This window comes from Antechinus flavipes, chromosome 1, assembly GCF_016432865.1.
Source record: "Antechinus flavipes isolate AdamAnt ecotype Samford, QLD, Australia chromosome 1, AdamAnt_v2, whole genome shotgun sequence".
Lineage (NCBI taxonomy): Eukaryota > Metazoa > Chordata > Mammalia > Dasyuromorphia > Dasyuridae > Antechinus > Antechinus flavipes.
In genome coordinates, this window is record NC_067398.1 from 48,051,728 (window position 1) to 48,069,336 (window position 17,609).

General features: G+C 41.6%; 1 protein-coding gene across 4 annotated transcripts in view; it reads right to left on the reverse strand.

Annotated features, from left to right (window-relative positions):
* Positions 1-17,609, reverse strand: part of SRGAP3 (SLIT-ROBO Rho GTPase activating protein 3) — a 278,275-nt gene that overhangs the window by 56,939 nt on the left and 203,727 nt on the right. For all 4 annotated transcript variants that reach the window (XM_051981475.1, XM_051981466.1, XM_051981457.1 and 1 more), the window contains exons 8-11: positions 15,587-15,688; positions 12,754-12,951; positions 9,949-10,033; positions 3,860-3,887 (exon numbers count right to left, since the gene is read on the reverse strand). In XM_051981475.1, the coding sequence (XP_051837435.1) occupies positions 3,860-3,887; positions 9,949-10,033; positions 12,754-12,951; positions 15,587-15,688 (413 nt within the window). The remainder of the gene's footprint in view (positions 1-3,859; positions 3,888-9,948; positions 10,034-12,753; positions 12,952-15,586; positions 15,689-17,609) is intronic.

Consider the following 17,609-nt stretch of genomic DNA (forward strand, 5'->3'; position numbering starts at 1 on the left):
GGCCCTACAGAAGTGCCCTGACCCAACCTCTTTCAAAATGGAAATGATGGTCCAGTGCCACTAGAGAGACACAATGATTCATGCAAGTAAGCATGTTAGACATAGTCTGCAAAAAAGCCAAGAATTCTCACGTGATTTTGCCTGTAAAAGTATCCAGGAAAATCAGCTTGGACAATAGTTGTCAGATTTTCGTTTAGAGAACATAATCTGACTCCAGCACAAGGAAGAAGTTCATGAGTTGAGTCTGCCTGGCCAGCGTTAAACACGGGCAGCCAAAATCAAGATAATCCTGTATGTGTTATGTCTATGGACAGAAGCTTGTCTATTTGCAAAGACACCAATCTACTTGCAAATTAGTAGTGGGGATCTTCCCAGATGCTCATCCATAGCCATCATTATTCAAACTTGTTTGTTCCCCCTAGAATAAATCCATTAGGACTTAGGAGAGTCTGTGAGATCTGAGCTTAGAAAAAAGCTTGATGCTGGGAATTTATTTATTAACTTAATTTTAATTTTTATTTTTAATACATATTGCTTTGTGAATCATGTTGGGAGAGAAAAATCAGAGCAAAAGGGAAAAACCATGGGAGAGGGAAAAAAACAGAAAAAAAGAAGTGAACATAACATATGTTGATTTACATTCAGTCTCCTTAGTTCTTTTTCTGGATGTAGATGGGATTTTCTGTTCAAAGTTTATTGGGATGGCTTTGGATCATTTTTTAAAGTGAATTTTAAAAACACATATAGAATTGAAAAAGTGGGATTAACAATCCCATTTTCTTGTCCCCCACTCCTATTCTTCTCTTCAAACCCTGTGGGCCAGGCAAAGTGACCTGCCTCCACAAGATCCTCCATCTATATTGGGAAGCTGCACTGTATAATAGAAAAAAGCATTAGCCTTAGCATTTAAAGATCAAGGTCAAAATCCCTTCTTTGACGTGTACTTGTTATTTGACCTCAGGAGGATCATGTTTTTAAAAAAGGCAGAAAAGAAAAAAAAATAGTGAAGTGAAAACTGGATTTAAAGCTAGAAAGTGATACTTATTTAATTCATTTATTGTTCTATAATTTAAGTTACTATCAACTTACAAAAGATAGGATTTTTTCCCCATTAGTTATTAGTGTTAAACAAGAGGTTTCTTTGTTGTTGTAGTTGTTTTTATTGAAGCTTTTTATTTTCAAGCATATGCAAGGATAATTTTTCATCACTGATCCTTGTAAAACCTTGTGTTCCAATTTCTCCCTTTCTTTCCCCGACTCCTTCTCCTAGATGGCAAGTAATCCAATATATATTAAACAAAACAAGAGGTTTCTAAAAGTGATTTTAAATGTTTCTTTTCGAAAACAAATAAAAATTGGTTGTTTTGTCTTTTTCATTTTAGCAAGTGCTTATCTACCATGAGATGATGAGCTCCTTGAAGACAGATACTGTCTTTTGTCTCTTTTTGTAGCATCGGTGCTGCACAATGGCTCCCCATAACAGAAGCTCAATAAATAAATGTTTATTGATCGATGAACACATTACCCACTATGGCTAGTTTAGTGTCTTTGTAAATTGTCTAGTTTCTACACGTGAGTTAAAATCTACATGTGAGATCTAGTCTGGAGATGATTTGGAGATGAAGCATCTTGGGTCTCCATTTGAAAAGCAAAATAAAAATAATTTATAAGGTTATAAGGCAGCCCCCTCAGGACCAGCTCACAGGTTTGGCAGAAGGTACCCTTTCCTGAACTTTGCCGTGTGGAATAAAGTTAAATGCCCAGTGAGCTCCGGGAACTAGAAGGGTCGTAAAAGCGTTCATCTTCCTCATGCTTTGCAGCCTTTTCTGGGAAATGTGGTCTTTAGTGCTGCTGGGAGGGGGAATATGCTCTTCTGCCAAAGTGAGAGAGTCAAAAAGCAATTAATGGGTTTTTGAATGTTCCTAGAAAGCTGTTTTGCATTCCTAGTGACCCATATGTGCTGAGAAGCCCACAGTTGTGAGCTAAAAGTCATTCTAATGTTTCCAAACTATTAGGATCCAAGATAGAAGCTGCCTGGGCTCGTCCTAAAGAGAATTCTGATTTTCCTGCCTAAATCCTCCCGCAAAAGGAACATTTTCAGCTCAACCTTCCTTGTGTCAACATTCATCAAATTGTTTAGCCGGCTTCCATTTCTCTCCATGGGACAATGTATGAAGTCACAGAATGGAAGGCCAGTTGGCAAAGCTTCAGGAGCGAGTCTATAGTTGATGTACTCATGTCTCTGGGGAGAGACGGGGGACAGTAAGTGGGGGCAGAAGCCTGCAGCTAACACCATTGCTGCCCCTCTCTCTGGGGCATGAAGGCAAACCTTTCCAATGTCTCCTGGGCATGGGTACAGCCACAGAAGGAGCTCCTGGAGAAGCTTTGAAGAGTCCAAAGGTCAATGGAGCCTGGAGAAAATCAATTTTGATGTCCTAGTCTTGGGTAGAGATATTTGTTGGGTTTGCTAGATTCTCAAAATGTTTTATTCCCCCCTAAATATCTGGCAGCTTTGAAGCATCTGTTTAATTTGGAGGCATCTCATGGTGGCGCGCAATTGAAGGCTGACAATGATCTTAGCCGCAGGATGCCCTTGCATTCCCAGGCACCCCACCTGTTTCTCTTCTTTGTTCACTGTTTAGCCCCACATCAAAAGTACTAGCTCTTTTATTGGCTTGAGCTCCTGTGGATTCCTCCCTAGCCTATAAACACATACAATAAAAAGTCTTCTCTATCAAAGAGAAGATAACAAAAAACCCAGGAGACCAGGACCACTGACCGCTCCAAAAGGCTGACCACCTGTTCAATACCGGTCCATGACTGGCCAGCAAATCACAGGGCACATAGGCACTTGTGACAGGGGCCTGAAGTCGAGTTTTATAGGAGTGGGGAAAATTAAGGATCAACATTTGCCTTTTTTTTGTCAAAGAACAATCAAAGAGGGAGAAGGGCACTACTTGAAATTACTTATTTGCTCAGTTAATGTTGCCGTTCCTCTTGAGATAAGAAGCTAGAACGTGAGGGCTAGGAATAATAGGTGGACATGGAGATCTATGGGGGAAAGGGTCCAAAATCTGAAGTCTTTTTTTGTTTTTTCCTGAGGCAATTGTAGTTAAGTGACTTGCCCAAGGTCACACAGCCATGAAGTGTTAAGTGTCTGAGGATAGATTTGAACTCAGGTCTCCTCACTTCAGGGCTGGTGCTCTATCCCCTGCTTCACCTAGCTACCCCCCAAATCTGAAGTCTTGGTAATCAGTAAGTGACTATGGCTTAGTATCATGATACAGTTAAATCCCATTTGTATCATGATTAGTCCTGACTGGACAACAGTAACTCAATAAACCTAAAACAGAACACAGCCACCTGAAGGTCTCCTAGAATCCTGGCATTAGTTTGATCCACAATAGTGTAATTGAGAATCAGGAGCTCAGTGATACAAAAGAAATCATTAGCTCATACAATGTAATAAAAGGCTGCTCCAATACAACCTCCCTCTCTCAAATATAACCTATCTCAGTGTCTGCATCCCAGGCCTGTAATTCATAGTGCGAGCAGGTATTTGGCAGCCAGTTGGCCAGAAATGATTCTGTAGTTAAAATAGGGTCTGTCAGATCTTATAAATATTCTCTTACCAATGTCCCCGAGGAAGGGGACATCGGTTATACCACCATGTATTTAATCCCTTCCCCATCATATTTGCCCATTTTGATACCCAAGTTGACATATCCCTGTCCAATAAGAACCATGCACTGAAGCCAGGGCCCAGGGCCCCTTTAGATCCCAGTGGGGACAAAAAAGAAGCAGTCAGCCTTCTCCCTCCAACCAAGCAGGTTAAAAAACAAAGCCTTGGGGCTCTTACCTTGTGGTGCCACATTCTGCTCTTTCACCTAAGAAGAAAATCACAGGTAAATTTTCAGATGGTTTTCTCATCCCATTTGTCTTTTAAAAACAAGAGAACCCCCTCCCCCAAATCTAGCTCTTTATATCAGAAGTCAACTGATTGTGACAAATAAGAAAATGAATGTGATTGAAGGTACCTGTTTGTTTCAAGGGACAAGCTTGTGGCTCTGCTCCCACTACTGATATACCTGTCCAAAGACTCGCCCTTTAACAGTCTGGACGTCTTAGAATCCGGAGGCCCCCAGGAGCATGACTGCTCCCATTATCGGTAGAAAGAATGGAGCTAGAGAATAATGCTTAACCAGCTTCTGGATAAGGCAAATCACTTGCCTGACACATAGTAAGTGCTTGTAAATGTATGTTGATTGATTGATTGATTGATATCTTCCTTCCAATTATAATGGGAGGAAACAGATAGACAACCAAGTGTGAAGTAGAATCCAGAATAGGGTCAAGAACCAGTACAAGCATTATCCCCAGGACATTGGGTAGATCCTTTAAGAAGATTTATGGTAATTCAGAGATGAGTATTAGTACAAGAAGGACTGGAGGGACTTTAATCTACCCCATGGAAGAATATCCATATTTAGAGATTAGAATTCATGAGATTCTTAAGGGACCTTAGAGGTTATCTAGTTCAACCTTCTTGTTTTATAGCTGTAGAAAAGGAGGCACAATGGGGTTAAGTGACAGCCAACAAGTAGCAGAGGTAGAATTTAAATCTAAGTCCTTTGATTCCAAATCCATTACTTTATCCAAGTGAGTTCTGGGAATTGGAGTAGTAGCGGCGGCTGTCCCTTGTGGGGACCACGCTGCTTCCTAATGGAGTTGTATTTGCAAAAAGGAAGGCTTAGATCCTTCCTGTACTTTCGGAAGATTCCCAGTACAACACCAGATCCCCAAAACAAAAGACCAAGATGCTGTCTATAATCTACTGAAGTCGTGGAATGGCCTATTGTTATTGGGATTGAGGAAAGGGGGAGCAAGAAGTAGGGCTCATTTACCTGCTTCATGACAACCTCCTAAGAATGTCTAGCTCTACATTAGCTCAACCCTGCTTTCCCAATGAAGTAACCAATGGTTCCATAACAAGGTGTTTCAGACTACAGTCTGATCTCACCCAAGGAGCCCCTGAGGATTCATCAAAGAAGCCTCTATCTCCTCTGTGGGTTAAGAGAAGGGAGCTGGGTATGAAGAAGCAAGAAAAGATGCTGTCCATGGAGAGCCTGGCAAAAATACAAAAATGCTGAGTACCCTAGAGTAGTGCTGTCAAACTCAACAGAAACAGGGGTCACTAAATCATACATAAGGACTCTTGTGGATCTCACTTTGATTCAGTTTTGAAATGTAATATTGTCTGTTTTATTTTATTTTAATTAACCATTTCCCAATTAGATCTTAATCTGGTTCTGATGCACTCAGGAGTGTTTGGGCTGCACGTGGCCAAGGGGTTCATGTTTGACATCTTGGCCCAAGAGGCAAATGGAGGCTGAAGTTGATGACATCAAAGGGACCCAAAGCTCAGCAGCTCTTGCCTGTGACCCAACAAAAGGAGAAAAAATTCTACAGAGTAGTGCTGAGCTCAGTGGGAGCCTCCATCCCACTTGAGGGGTAGACAGGCGAAGGGGATTCTATTCACAAGGGCTTTTGCCAAGTTTGGTTTGGAGTAACCCTGGCTTATTTGTTCTAAAAGTCCTGAAGGCCCCACAATGGCAGAGGCATTAGTGGCGGATCCAACAAAATAAGGAGGAAAGGGGAAGCTCTCAGTCCTTGGCCAAATATCTAACAGTAATTCATCAACCCTAGTGCAAATGGAAGAACTCTATCTCCAGGATAGAAAATAACCTTTCAGGATAAGAAAAATTAGATGGAAGTAAGACGTACCCAGCTTATTAGAGCTCCTACAGATGGCTCACTCAATGTAAAGTGAAGAGCAATGGCACCCCAACAGGGAATCTTGGCAAGACCTCAATTCCAATCTGTGAGCTCCCCAAGAGTAGGTTTTTGCTTCTCTTCATATTTCCAGCACTTAGCACAGAGCCTGGCATGTAGCGGATCATAATAACAACAATAACAATAGTAGCTAACATTTATATAATACTTGCACTGTGTTAAGTGCTCAATAAATGTTTGAGGACTGACCTATTTGAATTCCCTGGTATTGTGCATGTAGATTAGTGTTTTATATGTATTTTTGTCTTCTCCCTTAGATGTAAGTTTCGAGCGAGTAAAGATTGTCTCATCCCCCAATGTCTAGCATAGTAGTAGCACATAGTAGGTGCTTAATAAATATTTGTTGCGGGATTGATTGATGACCAAGACATGAGGCTAAAAGATGTGAAGAATCCGCCTGATGAATGGTAAACAGCCCAAATTGTTTGGAAGCTTAGGGTGTAGGAAGAGAAATAATGTGGGAAGGCTAGAAAAGGTTATCTGAAGCCTGAATGCCAGGCTAAGGATTAGTTTACCTTTTCTTACCCTCCCATTTGCAAAAACTACAGTGGGATTTCCTCCTTCCTGGAGCTCTAGAAGAAAGGTGCTGGTTGCCATGACAAATAAGCCTCCAATCCTGCTCTGGCATTTGTGAGAACCTGCTGGATGGCTCTCTCCGAGACTCCCTTCCCTCTAGCCACCTCTGTGATGGTCTCTTCTAGCCTCCTACTTGAGAGTCCATTCCTTAGAGGGAGTTCCTCTCTACTCCTATCCCAGCCCACCTCAGGCTCAGCCCTGCCCCATTCCTGACTAGTAGTCAGCTTCTCTGGAGCCTTACTTCACTTTACCTTCCTGCTCTGGCCATCTTCTTGGTTGCCAACCATCTGGCCACTGACTTTCCACCTCTCCTCTCCTCTGATTCTAGAACTAGGAAGGATGCTCAAATATGGCTCCTAATCCTGGTACCCAATTTGAGGTTCACTTGGCAAAGGTACTGTAGGGGTTTGCCAGTTTCTTCTCCAGTTTATTTTACAGGTGAGGAAACTGAGGTAAGACAGCTGAGACCAGATTTGAACAAGGATTGCTCCTAGATGGAGAGTGTCAATTAACTCATTCCCTTATGGCTTTACTCACCATCTTACTACCAAGACCAAAATGTCCCTATCTGGCTACCATTCCCCATTTGTGTGGTCTCCCTCATTAAAATGTAAACTCCTTGAAGATGGAGGCTCTGTTTGATTTGTATTTCTACCATCTGGGCTTATCACAATGCATGGTATATAATTAGCCTTTAATAAATCCTTATTCAGGGGCAGCTAGATGGCATAGTGGATAAAGCACCGGCCCTGAAGTCAGAAGGACTTGAATTCAAATGTGACCTCAGACACTTAACACTTCCTAGCTGTGTGACCCTGGACAAGTCACTTAATCCTAATTGCCTCAGCAAAAACAAAATTAAATAAATAAATAACTGCTTATTCAGGCATTTATCCATCTATTCTTCCTTCTCTTTCTTCTTCCTGTGGCATTTTTAAACAGCTGGGATCCCAGCTTCCAGAATTCCAACTGGGATTCCAACTTCCAGAAGCCCCGAGGTGTCTGGCAAAGGCATATAAGCAAACCAAAAAGGCTGCTGGGTTGAATACCTCACCACCAGGAACCAGTATCTCAAGACAGGTCAACAAGCATTTACTAAGCACCCTCCAAGTGTCATTTCTTGTACTAGGCTCTGGCATTTCAAGAAAAGGCAAAAAGGGACCCCAGCCTTCGAGGAGCTCAGTCTAATGGAGGATAAAACATACAAAACAACTTTATACAAACAAGATCTACACAAGATAAATTGGAGATAATCAAGAGAGGACCTGAATTAACTGGAGTCCTGACCAGAGGAAAAAGGAGATGAGTCAGAGGTTTTTCCAGTTTCCTGGCTTTCTACAGTATCTTTCCCTAAGAATTCAGAATCCTCCTGCTATGTCGATTATCTCATCTTACTTATGGGAATTAGGAAGGAGCAGGGATCAATCTCCTTCATTTTGCAGAGGAGGCTCAAAAAAGTTAGAATGACTTGGGTCGTAGAGGGAGATGCTAGAAGCTCCCAACTCCCAGACCACAGAGCAAGTCTTGGGAAACATCATTATAACCTCTCCACCCATGCTCACACTGGAATACTAAACAAATAACTAGGACCCTGAAATAATGGAGAGCAGATTGGCCCAGTAGAAAAGAGCCAGATGCAGGAGGTCTGGGACTTTAGCGAACTGCAGAGTGCTCTCGTGGAAGGGGGCTTTAAGTCCAGCGCCATGTAGTTACCCCCTAAGTATTTATTAAGCACTTATTTTATGTGTCAGTCACCGTGCTAAAGCTTGGTGAGACAAAGAAAGGCAAGAACACATTGCTTGCCTTCAAGCTCATATTCTAATGGGGAAAAACAACACGGGAAATAATTTTGTATTTAAAAGACCTAAATAGCATAAATAGAAAGTTATCTCAGAGGGGAGCAGCAGTAGTGGAGGAGGAGGCTCCTCAGAAAGACCTCCTGCTGAAAGAAGCTTGGGAAGCCAGGAGCAAAGCAGGAAAGGCTTCTTCTTATTGCAGACAGAACTTGACCTGAGCTTTACGAGGAATCAGAGCTTCTAAGGAGCAGAGATGAGAAGGGCGTGCCATGCTGACCTAGAAAATAGGGTCAGCCAGCAGACCAGTGTGGCTAGAACATGGCGCCCATAAAGGGAGTCATTTAGGGAAAAAACTGGAAAAGCTGGGAGCCAGCGAGGGAGGGCTTTAAATGCCAGGCTCCTCAGAGCAATTTATTCTAGAAGGAATAGGGAGCCACAGAAAAAAAAAAAGGCTGTTTCAACTACATAAAAGAAACAAGGATCCCCAAACTCCCCAAATGATGGGAAAGACCCAGTGGTGCATGTGTGTGTATGTGTATGTGTCTGTATATGTGTGTATTGGAACATCTCCTTACCTTCTGCAGATTCACCTTTAGCTAAAGGCACATAAGATTCAAAAGCATGGGGCAGCTAGATAGTACAGTGGATAGAGCACCAGCCCCGAAGTCAGGAGGACCTGAGTTCAAATGTGACTTCAGACACTCAACACTTCCTAACTGGGTGACCCTGGGCAAATCACTTAACCCCAATTGCCTCATCAAAAAACTATTCAAAAGGTGTTGGTTCAAATAGCACCTGGTCCTTATTGTGATAGGCTGTCCTCTGCTTGTTATTGTAAGCAGAGTAGAGGGTCCTTCTTGAATTTGGGCCCTTAGCCCAAGCCCACAGAAACATCATGCTTGTTTCCTAAAACTTCAGAGCTCTGGGATTCTCCTGCTGGGTTCTTCTCTCACCATCCCTAAACTTCTTTTTTTCATTTATTTATTTTTAATCTATGGAATAAGACTAGCGTTTGCCTAATAGAGTATAATAAGAAATATGATTGCATATGAGACTGCAAATCTATTATTGCTGGTGGAATTGTAAACTGATCCAACCATTTTGGAGAGCAATTTGGAATTATGCCCAAAGAATTATTAAACTGCCTATACCCTTTGACCCAGCAATACCATTACTTGGTCTCTTTCCAAAGATTATTAGGGGAAAAGAAAAAGAACTTATATGTTTACCTTTTCTCTTCTAAAGCTACATTTTTTGAGATCATCAGTGGTAAGTCAGTTCAGAGCTCCAAGAAAAGACTGTTAAATTTCGTCTTGGAATAAGGTGGGGCTGAAGGCTAAATAAACTTGGAAGACTAGATGGGTTGGAATCTGAGCCAACTAAAACTAATTAATTTTTTATTGCATTAAGAGCATCCATGCAAAGATTTAACAAAAGATTGCATTTGCTATGGCTAATGGTAGGGCAAGAAAGAAATACTCTGTCTTCCAAGAAAGAGTCATCCAAAAACCTATAAAGCATCCCGTCTTGCAAAGAGGAGATAACTCACTTAGGAAAACAATGCTAAATCTGCTACTAGTAAACTTCCTTGGCTCTACTTTTGTTGTTCTGAAAGCCTCTAGCCAGTATCCTGCTTTTAAAGGTGAGGCTCAAGAGACAAAGATTTAGTTTATTGGGCATCTCCATGTCTAGGGCTTCTCCCTGGGCCAGGAGCCCAACTCACCTTCTCCAAGGGTCTGCTTGAGTAAGTCATGCTTAGCCTGCAGCTTGGTGATAAGGTTACTGCCATTCACGTATTCTTTGAATTTCTGGAAGACACAAGAGGGGAGACAGTTAAGGATGAGGGGCTAAGAGGCTGGCTCCCACCTCGGGGTGAACGTTGGCACTGGTGGGGATTGGGGGGGAGGCGCAAGAGGAGAACGTGTTGCCCTCCAAGGAGCCATGCTGAAAGAATGGGGTAGAAGGGGCCCAATGAGGGATTTCAGTTTGCCCTCTCACTCCATGCTGTTCAAATATTGGTCCAGTGATCTGATTAGCCTCCAATCCTTTGTCTCTGGGTCTGCATTTCAGGTCAGGCTCTGGGAACACAAGGAATCCCAAAGAAACAGCCCAGTGAAAGCCCCCTTTTGTCAGCTAGAGCTCTATTTAGCCTAGCTCCTTCTGTCGCAGGACCTCACACTCCCTTTGTGCCAACAGCAATAAAGACAAGAGACTTTCCGTGGAGGGAAGGGAGGACTCGATCAGATCTTGCAGACAGCAGCTTCCAAACAAGTCTTATTTATTTGGGTGGGTGGCTGGGGAACAGAGAGGAGCCAAGGGGGAGACGGTGCCCACCCTTCTCAAGACATGCTCAGCAGGCAAGCTTTGATTTTGAAGCAATATAATAATGACTTCTTCTATTTGTGTATAAATCCCTGCTTTTAACCATTATCTTACTCATTATTGCTGTAGTGGGCTCTCAAAGGAGAGGGTGTGTGGAACAGTGAAAACCAATTTTAAATACAGGATGGCCTGGGTTTAAGTCTAATACACATTGGCTAGCTGACAACTTCCCAATATCTCAGCATCTCTCTAAAACAGGAAGTTTTAACCTGAGATTTATAGCTTATTGTTTTTTTTAAAAATTATATTATTGCATTATTATATATTATATTATAATATTTCCATATAACTAGCTTCCTCTGTGTTCCTCTGCATTTTAGTTTATTTATCTTAGACTATGATTCTGAGTCCTTTCTCACTGGTTTTAATAGATTGACAAAGGTGGGGGGTCCCTGACACATATTGATTCAGGGTCCCAGATCTAAGACTATAAATGGAAAAAAGGGGAGAAGTACAACCTGCATTGGTGAAAGGTTATCTCATTGTGGGAGTTCCTTCTACTAATTCCCTATCATCCTACTTGAGGAGAAAGTCAGCTTCGAGGTATAATAGAGAGACAGTCCAGATGGTTCTGGGCAGACAGACCACTTAACCCATCACAGGGAGTCTGCCTCCTCTCTCCTCCTCCTCTATAACTTCTAGTCTTTTAGAAGCATTTGGGGCATTGAAAAATTAAATGACTTGCCCACAGTCACAAAGATACCAAAATAATAATGATTCCTATATTTTTGCTAATCAACAGCTAACATTCATACAGTATTTTAAGGTGGACAAGGTGCTTTTCCTACAAGGAACCTGTGAGAGGAAGGACAGGTCTTTAATATTATTCCACATTTTCCAGATAAAGGAGTCTGGGCTCTAAGAGATTAAAGACACATGGCTAGTAAGAGGGCAAGCTGAGATTAGAAATCAGGATGTCTGCCTCCCAGCTTGCTCCTTTCTCCCCCCATCCTCTCTGCTGCTGATAGATGCGGGTCTATACCCCGAAGACCTGGTCTGTATTAGACTGATAACTTATTTATCTATCATCACAGGAGTTGCTTCATTAGAGAATGTAAATAACCCTGGAGGCCTGCTTTTCTGTACCTGGGCTATCAATCAACCTGTGACACTCTCCCCCTACTACCCATCATCCCCTTCCAAGGCTGCATGTGGCTTTCCCAGCTTCCCCTGATCAAGGAAATTATCTAGAATTTCAGAGCTGACGGCAACTTCAGAAACCATCTCGTCTGGCTCTCTTATTTTTTAGATGAAATTTTAGATGGGAAGTCAAAAGGAATTGCCCCATGTAGGATCCATAAGCAAATATGAAAAAACAAATTGTCACTGTAGATTTCCAAGTACTAGGATTTAATTTAAAAGTGCTAGGATGCCCTTGGAAACAGTTAAACAGATAATTGGGGGGGGGGGGGGATAGAGAGATCTAGCGGTCCTTGATCAATGACATTGGCTAATTCTGCCTTCCTCCCAGGGTGGCTTAGTCTTATGTTTTGATTACAGAATTAACCCCACAAAGGACTTTCAAGGTCATTTTATGGATGAGGAACAGAGGCCCAGAAAAGTTAAAGTAATCAGCCCCAAATCACGCTGAGCTAATATTCAAACAGAGGAGTCCAGTTCAGCATTCTTTCCACTGCCCCATGCTGACTCTCATTACCCAAGGAAAGGAACCTTTAGGGGGCATCTCCAAATACCCCAACCAAGGGAAGAAAAATAATCTGAGCCTTTGTATGCATAGCTGGAGAGCCGACTGTCAATTCCTTTGGATGAACACAAAGACTGTTCCCAAAACACACAGGCCAACTCTACCGTTCCACAAACATAACCCGAGAGTTCTCATAAAACCTGGCACCTGCCACTATGACTCATTCTCATTCCAGCCTGCTCAACAAAATACTCCAAGGTCTTTGCAGAATAACTCGTGAGTTGTAATGAATTTACCAAGTGGCAAGCTCTCCTCCACTACTGCCGTGTCCTAAAATATCCATGTTCCTTCTCTTCTTTCTTTCAAAAAATCGGGAGGCTCCCTCTTTGTGCCATGTGTGTGAACTCCCATTTAAAGGATAAGTGCAGGGGTCCCACTGGCTCCCACTGGCCCCTCTCTCTGCCCCTTCCCCGGCCCATCGGTCGGTTCCTTCCAGCTCACCGTAAAATAAAACATTTCGGTTTCCTGCTGGTTGGCTCGCCTCTTGGCAATGTTGATTTTGCTCATGTAAGTCTCGGATGCGGCAGATTTGATGGATTCCGTGGATCGACTGTGTTGGAAGGCATCGGAGACATCAAAGTCCTCCACCGTCAACATGTCCTGGAGGGTCTGCATGGTAGCATCCAGTGTTTTCCGGACCTGGGAGGAAGGGAAAGGGGAACTGCAATAACAACAATGGATTTCTACAGAACTTTTCCTCTCCCTGTTATTTCGTTTCATTCTTGCATAAGGAAATGCAGAGTCAGAGATTTAGGGATGGAAGCAGCCTCAGACATCATCTAGGTCCAACACTTGCATTTCACAGATGAGGGAACAGGGACCCAAAAAGTCCTAGTGCAAAGTCGTTGGTTAAGGACAGATCTCAAACTTGCACCCAGGATTATTAATTAGGCTCAAGGATATTAAGTGGAGGACCCCCATCTTTCAGGTGAGAAAACTGAGGCACAGAAAAGCCAAGTAACTTGACCAGTCACCTAGCTGGTTAATAGTGGAACCTGGGTCTATTGACCTGGTATAATTTCTAAATATAACATAGAAGAACATGCAAGTTACCGGAAAAAGAACCTATTAGTCTCAAATAGATAATAGTCTTAAATTTCTTTGACTGGATTGTACAGGTCCAATTTAATCTATCTAATCAATAATTAATTATTAAACAATTACTAACCACCTATTATTGTGCTAAGTGTTGAGGATACCAAAAAAATAAAAGATAGTCCCTGTCCTCAAGAAGCTTACAGTCTAATGGAGAAGACAGTATGCAAATAAATAAATGAATATATATATATATACACATATACATACATACATATACATATATTTATATATATACACACATACACACAAATATATATAGATATGTATATACACACACACATATAACAAGCTATGTACAGGACAAACAGGAAATAATTAATGAGAAAAGGCACTGAAGTTAAGAGGGGTTGGAAGGATTTCCTGTAAAAGGTGGGACTTTAGTTGGTACATAAAGGAAATCAGGGAGGTAGGTCAGCAGTCAGAGGGAAGAAGACCATTCCAGGTCAGGAGTCACTAGAGGTGGGAGATTGTTCCCGAGGGACAACCAGGGAGAATGCCTGGGATTGAGAGCTGAGTGTCCTGTTTGTGAAGCAGCCAGGAGGTTCACTGCTTGGAAGACTACGTGTTGGGGAGTAAGGTGTAAATGGAGTAAGTCCGATTGGAGGGGACCATCTTGTAAAGGGCTTTGAATGACAATCAGAGCATTCTGGTTTTGGCCCCAAGGGCAATAAGCAACCTTTAGGTTTCCACTCTAAGCATCAGAAAGGGGGTCATAGGGAAGATCATCCCAAATACAAATCATTTTATCACCAAATTGAGCAACTAGGTAGGATAATGGACAGAAAGCTAAACTCAGAGTCAGCAACGCTCAAATCCTGCCCCAAATATAGATTAGGTATGTGACCATAGATAAATCGCTTATCCACTGTCAGCCTCAGTTTCCCCATCTGTAAAATGGGGATAACAGCATCTATCTTAAAGAACTGGTATAAGGATCAGATGAGATAACATGTGCAAAGTACTTTGCAAAATGTTAAAGTTTAAAATTTAAAACATTAGCTAATACTATTATCTCCTCTTCTTATTCAATTATCTTCCTCTTCCACAACTTCAAAAAAAAATATATACAGGATATACCTAAAGTCTTAGTACAGTATTAAGCTTTAATAGCTTAATTTAATAGTTTTGAGCTATTAAAGCTTTAAAAATGCATGAAGTCTTTGGGGATATCCCATGTAATCTTTTTTTAAATTTTCTATTATTATTCCCACTCAGGTTGGTAACAGCAAAAGCAAGACCCAGCTCAAAAAACTTGAGATGGCTCCATTGCCTGAAGTTTAAGAAAGATGTCAACAATAATTATTCTCTAACCGAGTCTTCGGAGGTTAACACTTTGGAAAAATTATGTGCCTGGTTTGTACCTGCCCTCGGCGAATGCTATAAATACAATACAACTCACCCACGTCTCACTCTACATTACTGCTTGTTGTTCTTAGTTTTTAATGGCCAGATCCTACAAGGAGTATTCACTGGCCTGATTCCACTCATGGGCTGGTATGGAAGTTCTGATCTTCTCCATTGCTTATCTGGGTTGATCTTTTTCTCCAAACCGGGGACCCCTTACCCAAGAACTCTTAATATTGCTGCCAGACTTGGTATAGACGCCCACCAGCAATGCCACCTGTAACTCAGAGCTCAAGATTCCAAACCCTTTGTTTCTCCACTGCCCCACCTTGGATGCTTACTACCTGAATGATATTGAATACATAATATTGCTTTTTCTTTCTTTTTTTTTTTTTGGAGGGTCTTAGTTTTCTCATCCATGAAATAAAGTGGTGAAATTAAATGGCCTCTGAGGTCCCTTTCAGCTCTGGATCTTTGATACGATATCACACTGCTTCTTGTAAGAGAAAAGAACAGAAAAATACAATTTAGAGGCTCGGAAGAATTAGGCTTGAAGACCATTTAATCTGAGCAAGGATGGGTATTAGGAAATCAAGCAAAGCTGCTGCCTGGATTTTGGTTTGTTTGTTTGTTTTAATGTTCAAGAGAATTTGGAAAAATCTGAACATAATGGTTGGAGGGAAAAAGTCTGGGTTGTAAGTAGGGAAAACAACTAAGAAGAATAGTGGAAACTCTGTAGGGGTAACCTTGTATTTCTGCTCCTGCCTCACACGGACCCACCCTGGTCCAAAACAACCTGATGGAAGGAAACGTGTCCAAAGAGGATTCTCACCTCTTCATTTTCTATCTTGAGGGTGGCTAGCCGCGACTGGAGCTGATGGTAGCGCATGAGCAGTTCTGTCTGGACTGGCTGCTGGGCACTCACTTGGCACACCTGCAGGGGGAAAATCAAATCAACTAATGGGTCAAGACCCTCCTTTTCCCTCCACCATCCCATCCTCTTTCCTCTTCTCCTGGATCAGGAGAACATAAATGTAGCCCCAGCTTAGAGCTCTTTCTTTACATGGTATAAATAACTCCTATCCCCTTTTAATGATTCAATATCTAATTTATAGAGCTACTATCAGACTCCAATAAGATAATATACGTAAAGTGCTCTGCAAACTTTAAAGTTATAGAACCTGCCTGTGACAGCTATTATTATATTATTACTTATAATATTGCTATTATTATACATATTATTACATAAAGTTTACAAGCAATTTTGCTATTAATGATGATCTCATGTCCATTAATTTAGGTAAAAATTCCTTGAATCCATTTATATTTTCAACCTTTCTCAATGCTTGAATCAGCCAGTGCCATAAATGTATTCCCTGAAGTGAAAAGCACAATCTCCTTCAATTTCAAAAATCAGAGAAATTGAGAGCAGAGTGGGACCTTGGAGACCGTTTAGTCCAAAACCTCATTGATGACAGAACGGAGGCCTGGAATATTTTTACCCAAGGTCACAGAACCAATTGTTGACGGCCTCAGAGGGCACTACAGCAGAAAGCAAGGGCATGTAACCGTCTATGTGTTTCATAAATGCCTTTGGCAGCTTGGTAAAGCCTTTTTCAGCATCATGTTTTTAATGGCATAAAATAAAATTCATAGGATTGTAAAGGAAATAAATTATATCAATATATATGCATATGTATTATAATTTTTTTTTAATTCACAGAATCCTAGATTCTTAACCCCTGTTGTAGATGAAAGTATCCTGGGTTTAGGGCAGAGACACTGTATCCCAGAATCTACCCATGTGAGCTTAGGCAAGCCATTTTCTCATTATTTACTATAGTTTTCTCACCTGTAAAATAAAAAGGGAGTGCAGTACTATATAACCATCTATTTTGTAGTAATTACATGTTTTCTTTAGGGTCTTATTACTTATTTTTGGAACTTTATGGAAGTCTTCTGAATATCCAGGTCAAAAAGTGTTTAATAATTTTTTTTCTTAATTGATTAAAGGTGTTGGCCACCATCAGTTTTGGTAGTAACTGGAAAGAAAGTAGATCTATGATATGGAATAGTGGCAGCTTGTATACATCTGACCTGTGGCATAACGGATTGGGAGTTAGGAGGATCTGGGTTCCCTGATGAAGCTTATGGGACTTGTTTCCCTCCTCAATTTCCTTATCTATAAAATGAGGGTGGGAGACTTTAATGACCTCCAGTGGTCCTTTCAGCTCCAAATTCATATAATCTGACCTGTTCTTTACCAGGACTCAGCTCATTCTCCCTTTCTACAATTGGAGGACTTTAATGACCTCCAGTGTCCCTTTCAGCTCCAAATTCATATAATCTGACCTCTTCACCATGACTCAGTTTATTCTCCCTTTTTACAACTGAGAAACAGAGGGTTGGAGGGCTAAAAATTTCACTCAAAACCACACAACCACTAAGTGGAATATCAGACTTTAACTTAAGTCCCCACTCCAGATTCAGTTTCCCCCTGCCCCGCCACCACCCTCCTCGGACGTTCCCGTTCTCACTCGACCTCTCTATGATACTGATGCTAGAAACCAGATATGCTGCCTTCAGTGATTTTTTCCTTGATATTACACTGATTCTGGGGGAGAGCCTGGCTCCAGTGCTCCAGGGTTTTCTGAACAGACTGTTCTAAACTCTGATAACATCCCCGCTTTTCCTTGGGAACAGGTTTCCTGTCTGACAACAAGAGACAAGCTTCAAAGGCCCAACATGTCGGTCACTTTATTTCTCAGAAAAGCATCTCATTAATTAAGATAATTTTGTTTTCAATGGCTTGAAATTTATTGTGTAGAAGCAATCCACATCCCCTGATTCTGAAA